The sequence below is a fragment of the Theobroma cacao genome, chromosome 8 (assembly GCF_000208745.1).
Source record: "Theobroma cacao cultivar B97-61/B2 chromosome 8, Criollo_cocoa_genome_V2, whole genome shotgun sequence".
NCBI lineage: Eukaryota > Viridiplantae > Streptophyta > Magnoliopsida > Malvales > Malvaceae > Theobroma > Theobroma cacao.
In genome coordinates, this window is record NC_030857.1 from 17,670,871 (window position 1) to 17,677,978 (window position 7,108).

The 7,108-nt window shown below is 27.5% G+C and overlaps 1 protein-coding gene across 1 annotated transcript; it reads right to left on the reverse strand.

Moving 5' to 3' along the window:
* Nucleotides 5,091-6,447, reverse strand: LOC108663042. The gene is made up of 5 exons (XM_018125537.1): nt 6,397-6,447; nt 6,121-6,256; nt 5,656-5,788; nt 5,342-5,468; nt 5,091-5,267 (listed from the first exon to the last, which is right to left on the reverse strand). Exons 1-5 carry the CDS (start codon nt 6,445-6,447, stop codon nt 5,091-5,093), a joined length of 624 nt encoding a protein of 207 aa, XP_017981026.1.

Sequence of the window (7,108 nt, forward strand, 5' to 3'; positions counted from 1 at the left end):
TTAACAGTTATGTTTGTTCAAATAAATATATTTGTTTAAATAGTTATGTTTATTTAAAATATTATACTTGTACAAAAAGATATATTTGTGTATAAATAAGACTCTTTGGTTTTTTGGAATGATATAAAAACAATTTTCAACCAATTTCTCTTCCTTCTCCAAATACTCTTCATTGCTTTTATATTGTTTTACTGCAGAAAAAATCTATAAGAGTTTGATAATTTTGTTATACGTTGGTGAGTGTACGTTTAGCGAATTGATTTTCTCAATGTAAAACACAATCAGTTATTAGGTTTCATTGTATTCTCGAGGTTTGTAGCTTATACTCCTCTGAAGCTCTTCCCTAATATTTTTTGTTTGCAAGTAACAATCATAAGGTTTATTTTCGTTCAATAATGTCTATTGTAAGTGAAACATTAATGGCATGCTTGGTTCACTGGAAAGAATAGAATATGAATAGAATAGTCATTCCAAGAGAATAGAATAGAGGAAGAATAGCTATTATGTAGATTGGTTCATGCGAATGAAATATGATAAAAATTGCTATTATTACTTATTCCATTATTTGGTTGGCAGGAATAATTTTAAGAATGATTAAGGAATAATGGGTAAATGATAAAAATATATTTTATTAAAATTTAAAGATTTTTTAATTAAAAAACAAAAAAAACTATGATGAGAAATAAATACTCTTTATTAAAATTAAAGAATTTATTTTGTTAAAAGATAAAAATATTATGAGCAATAAAATCAAAATAACTTTTACTATAATTAAATAATATTTTCACCAAAATAAAAATATATTTTATTATAATTTAATAAATTTTGTATTAGAAGATAATTAAACCTTTTATTATAATTAAATAACTATTAATATAAAAATAAAATATATTCTCATTAAATTTAAATAATACTAAATAATATTCTTTGTTACATTATTATATTCAAATAATTANATTTATAAGATAATACATTTATGGCATGCTTGGTTCACTGGAAAGAATAGAATATGAATAGAATAGTCATTCCAAGAGAATAGAATAGAGAAAGAATAGCTATTATGTAGATTGGTTCATGCGAATGAAATATGATAAAAATTGCTATTATTACTTATTCCATTATTTAGTTAGCAGGAATAATTTTAAGAATGGTTAAAGAATAATGGGTAAATTATTAAAAATATTTTTTATTAATATTTAAAGATTTTTTAATTAAAAAACAAAAAAAACTATGATGAGAAATAAATACTCTTTATTAAAATTAAAGAATTTATTTTGTTAAAAGATAAAAATATTATGAGCAATAAAATCAAAATAACTTTTACTATAATTAAATAATATTTTCACCAAAATACAAACATATTTTATTATAATTTAATAATATTTTTGTATTAGAAGATAATTAAACCTTTTTATTATAATTAAATAATATTTTAATATTAAAAAATAAAATATATTCTTCATTAAAATTAAATAATACTAAATAATATTCTTTGTTACATTTATTATATTCAAATAATAATATTAAGTAATATGCTTTATAATATTTATTATAGTTAAATAATATTAATATATTAAATAATATTTAAATATTTTCATTTCCTTTTTTTTGAAAATGAAGTAAAAAATTTTGTGTCTTTTGTGCTTTAAAAAGAGAAAAGGAGTGAGGAAGAGAGAAAAAAATAAGTTTAGTATTTTTTATAAGGTAATTTTTTAAATTATAAAAAAGTATATTTATCTAATTAACTTTTTTTTTTATTCCCAACAATTTAGAATAGCCATTACCAAGGGGGCCTTGGTAATGGCTATTCAGGTTTCTCTTGGAATGGTTATTCTGAAGAATAGCCATTCCATTGAACCAAATGCAACTTTATCTTAGGAATGAGAATAGGGGAGGAATGGTTATTCCATTCCCCCTAACCAAGCATCCCTTAAGGGAATTGACCTTAACTTTTTTCAAAGTGGACTAGTTTGATGATAACATTTTTCATTGGATTATCGAATAAGTTTCTTCCCTTTCTCGAATTTATTTGCATCAATTGCCTGTATTCTTAGTTGTTGCATATTTAATAGAGTTGTGTGGTTACAACTATGCGTCTATTAACTCTAAGATGATCAACATAGTTTTTTTTTTTTTTAAAAAAAACTCTAAGATGATCAACATATATTTTTTTTAAAAAAACTATAAGATGAACATTGGTGAAACTATAATTGTGTCATAAACTTCCTTCATCATGGGAAGATTTTAAAAGAAATTTGAAGCACAAGAAAAAGAATAACTCCTAAGGGTTGACCAATCATCTTTGAATTGAGGAGGAATACAAGAAACAAAAATGTTTCTGATTTTTGTAAAGTCAAAGTGCTTGCTAAGGAGGAAGAATATACCATTAAGCATAAAACGAAATTGAAACATATTGCTAAAAGGTTGGAATTCAAAAAGAAAAAGAAAGAAGCATGCTTTCATTGTGGAAAGTCAAGACATTTCAAGAAACAATGTTGATTGTTGAAGAAGAAAAATGCTTCTTCTTCTTCAAGTGTTGATATGTCTAAAAATTTTGTGGCCATGACTTTTGAAATTATTGTGCTTGAGGATAATGATGCTAGGTGGATTGGTTCAGAAGCAATAAAGCACGTGTGTAACAAAACTATATAAAAAATGTTAATTTAGCCCCTATGCTTTTATTATATTCGGTTAAACTCCTATGTTTTTATTTTGGATCAAACAAGCCTTTATTACTAATTGTTAATTGACCACTGTTATTCAAAGTTACAATTGTCAATTTATGATGGAACACAGAATTGAAAAATCAAGAAATGGCTTCAAGGCGTGTAACAATGCCACTTTCTTTCAAGTTTTATTCGCCCTCACTTATAGTGTGCAAAAGAGTTACCGAGATATAAACCTCAAAGATACAATGAAGTTCAATGATTAACTACGTTTTGTACTGATGAAATCAATCCATTGAGCACTCACTGGGGTACAACAAGATTATCAAATTCTATAAAGTTTTACTGTAGCAAAATACTATAGAAGCAATCTAAGAAGAATTTGAAGAAAGTGGAGTGAATGATTGCTAATAGTTTCTCTCTTGCCTTTTTTCCATATATCTTTAACCAGAGAGGCAAAGATTCCGCTTCTCGACAGACATACTGATGAAATCAATCCATTGAGCACTTACTGGGGTACAACAAGATTATCAAATTCTTATAAAGTTTTACTGTGGCAAAATACTATAAAAGCAATCTAAGAAGAATTTAAAGAAAATGGAGTGAATGATTGCTAATTGTTTCTCTCTTGCCTTTTTTCCATACATCTTTAACCAGCGAGGCAAAGATTCCGCTTCTCGACAGACATAACTATCTATTTTCAATAGATACAATTGTTTATTTTCCAAAAAACATAATTGTTTTATTTCCAACATAACTATTTGAACAAACTTAATTTTTGAACAAACAATTATAATGTTCAAAGAACTTTCTTCCTTTCATTCTTCCATTATAATTGTTGAAAAATGTCTAACAATTTAATATCATGTGTCAATGATGTGGCATGTTGGAGGATGGGACTACCATGTGACAAATGACATGGCTAAAGATGTTATTGACTTGATTTTTTGGTTGTTGACTTGACTTTTTCTCTTTTGCCTAATCACATGTCCTAAATTATTGGTTCATATTTTTAAAACAAAAAAAAAATTAAAATAACCTTAATCTAATTGCTCCCTAATCCAAATTCCTAAACCAAATTCTGAAGTTTATCAAACCCCAGATTAAAAAATTTCCTAAGCCATCAAGAAGAGTTTAACCAGCTAATGGATCAGATGATGTGAGAACTTTCACATAAAGATGACAATACAGAGGAAGTTCGAATAAAATCAAATTCAATCGTGGTTTCCACATTGTTATAAATAGAACAATAATAAAATTCTTTTTCACTTTTTCTTTAGATTGTAATGTATGAGAAATCCAAGATGAAGTTGAAACTATAGTCTTATGTTTTTCTTTTTTTTGTTGGTACAATCTCAGTATGGATAATTCATAATTTCTTAATTCCCAACAACTTGTGATGAGTTTTTCTCCTTGATCCTGTATGAATTTGATGAAATGGTAAACATAAGAATTATGGCCCTATTTCTTAGCTTTCCAATGCATCTAGAATCACATTGTTTGGACGTTTAGAGCAAAAGTTATGCATAAATTATTGAAATAGGTATGAAAGAAGAACTTACCAAAAACTATAGTCTTATGTTTTTCTTTAGATTTGAAGACATGTGGCTGTCATGTGGGAGATGACGTTATTTTTGGCAAGTTATTACTTGCCAACCGCAAGATTCATCGGTATATTACTGATGGATTTACCTATAGAAAAACTTTCGATCGATGACTTTATTGACGGATTTTTGACATCATTGACAAATTTTTTGATTGACGGATCAGATTTTTTACTAATGGAAATACCAACGATAACTTTAGTTGGTGATGTTTCTAATGGAATTTTAAAATACCGATGGAAATTTATTACGGATGAGGGTATTTTCAATTGATTAGCGACAAATTTTTTCTATCGATAATTAAATTACCGACGGAATGCACATATTTACCGACGGATTTTTCCATTGGTAAAACCTAATTTTTTAGTAGTGCATGTCACACACATCATTATGTATTAGTTTCAGTAGAGTTGTATTTCTTTTAACTTTAGAGAAAGTATTTTTAGTATAGTGCATGTATTGCATTTATCAAATCTTTTGACTAAATTTTGAAATTAAATCTAACTTATACATGTCACTAAATCTTCTATAATTTAAATGACCTAGTCTATAATGCTATGAATAAGAAGACTCAACTATATAAATAGAACAATAGCCTCGTTATTATTAATTATATTAAGTTTGAACATTCCATCATGCATATAATCTTTTTCAATAAATATTCCTCTTTTGGAATAGCATATGATCATATTTATTTGCTTGGAGAAATAAATTGATTTGTGTATAGGATATGTATTGGTCCCAATGGAGTGTTAGACGACGGGTGAATAACACTTTTTAAATATTTATTTGACATTATCAGCTAGTTGGCCCTGAACCTCTATTGTGATCTAAGGGTGTGCCTTCCCTTTGTCAAAAGGAGATCATGACGAGTGCTCGTGTCCTTCTTGGCTTTCTCATGCTTGTCTGCTAACAGATCTTTTAATTGATCTTTGTAAATCTTCTCCCATATGTTGTAGACCATCGAAGCATCAGTATCAGCCCATGTAAACGACTTCTACAACAAAAATGAATATTTATATCAGTATTGTTAAAGGAAACTTGGATAAATATACAATAACAATATGGTACCTTAAATTTACGCCACATGGCTTCTTTCACAATGGTAGGAATCAACTTCCATGTCGGCCAAGGCCCACTGAAGTGACTTTTGATTATTCTCATGATGGTTGGAGTCACTCTAGTCTTTGCTAAAGTGCTACAAAATCAATACATATTTATTAAAACATATTAATGAAATTACTACATATAATGAAATGAGCTAATAATTGTAACTTACCTCTCTCCGACAGGATGGAAAAGGATTCGTCGGTTCGGATTGGTAAGAGTGGGCAAGCCTACACTAGGCCCTTAGCCCTTAGACTGCGATAAAGAGTTTGACGCACCTGTGATGGTAGTTAGAGTTGGCAGCGTTTCCTGTGGATTGAATAGAGTAGCGGTCGATGTGGACATAAGAGTGAACATTGATGGTATCGATGACTAAGGTGGCGTCGGTGGTCGCACAATCGGTGGTGAAGACTGAAGAGGTGGAATTGGAGGTTGCGTAGCCATATTACCTATGCCACTTGACTGTACTCGAGGGCCAGTAGTAGTCTTATATTTAACCATGACTACGCAAAAATCTATTATCACATTGTCGACTACCATTATTATGAACTGATAATAAATGTAATGCATAATCATTAATATTAAGTACTGTCAATAAATATAATTCGATGATCATTAGAAAGATGTTAATAATGGTTAATGACATATATAAATAAATTAGCATAAAAAAGTACATCATGTCAACATCTCTACATAATCTAAATATATAAAAAAAACCATCAACCATCAATCATCATTTAAACATGCAAACTCATTTTCATCGTTCTCATATTCAGGATCATTGCTTTCATTATCATCGTCTTCTTCTGCATCTTTCTTTGTCTCTTCGTCTTCTCCTTCAACTCCTTCATCGTCATCATCTTCTTCACTATGTTCGACCTCAACAAAAATGAAATAAATTCCCACTTACATATCTAATCTATTTCGACCTTTACGAAATAGATGCTTTCGAACCTTATCAGCAATTAAGAACTTACTATTCATGCATCAGGAGCAAGGGCATCTAATTTTATTCATACTTGCATATCTAGTTTGATCAAAGGCAAATAGAATAAAGTCTTCAATGCCATTCACAAATTCTATCCTTAGAAATCCACTTGGGAATACATCCAACTTCGATCTTGTTCCATTCTAAAAAATGTAATGGACATATGATGTCATCCGTTGTGAGATAAAAAAATTGATTATTAATTAATTACTAGAATTATTAATCTAATCAACAGAATTTGGTCACATTCATTATACACACACACACACACACACACATATATATAATTTTTGTTACTATAAATCAATAAAAATTATGCATATATAGTACATCAAATTTTTCATTAATTTTTTTTAAAAAAATTTCAAATTTATCATTATATATAATTTATAACCCTATATGTTTAATCCATGTTCTTCTAAATCATTAAAAATTATGTATATATAGTACATCAAATTTTTTATTGATATTTTTTTCATTCATAATTGTTGTTATTGTACAACTATAAAAAATTTTGTATATACAGTATATCAAATTTATCATTATTATTTTTTTATAAAAGTTTCAAATTTATCATTATATAAGTTATATACATATACATAATTTTTGTTATTGTAAATCATTATAAATTATGCATAAATAGTACGTCAAATTTATCATTATATATATACTATTGCATATATATTTTATTTATAATTTTTTGTATTGTACATCAATAAAAATTTTGTATAGTACATTAAATT

What these genes read in the sequence shown, in the direction of transcription:
- LOC108663042 (XM_018125537.1), bottom strand. Translation starts at nt 6,447, where the DNA reads ATGGCATTGAAGACTTTATTCTATTTGCCTTTGATCAAACTAGATATG. An exon ending in TGATCAAACTAGATATGCAA is followed by an intron (nt 6,257 to 6,396) that starts GTATGAATAAAA and finishes ATTTTTGTTGAG; the next exon opens with GTCGAACATAGTGAAGAAGA. An exon ending in CGATGAAAATGAGTTTGCAT is followed by an intron (nt 5,789 to 6,120) that starts GTTTAAATGATG and finishes CCACCTCTTCAG; the next exon opens with TCTTCACCACCGATTGTGCG.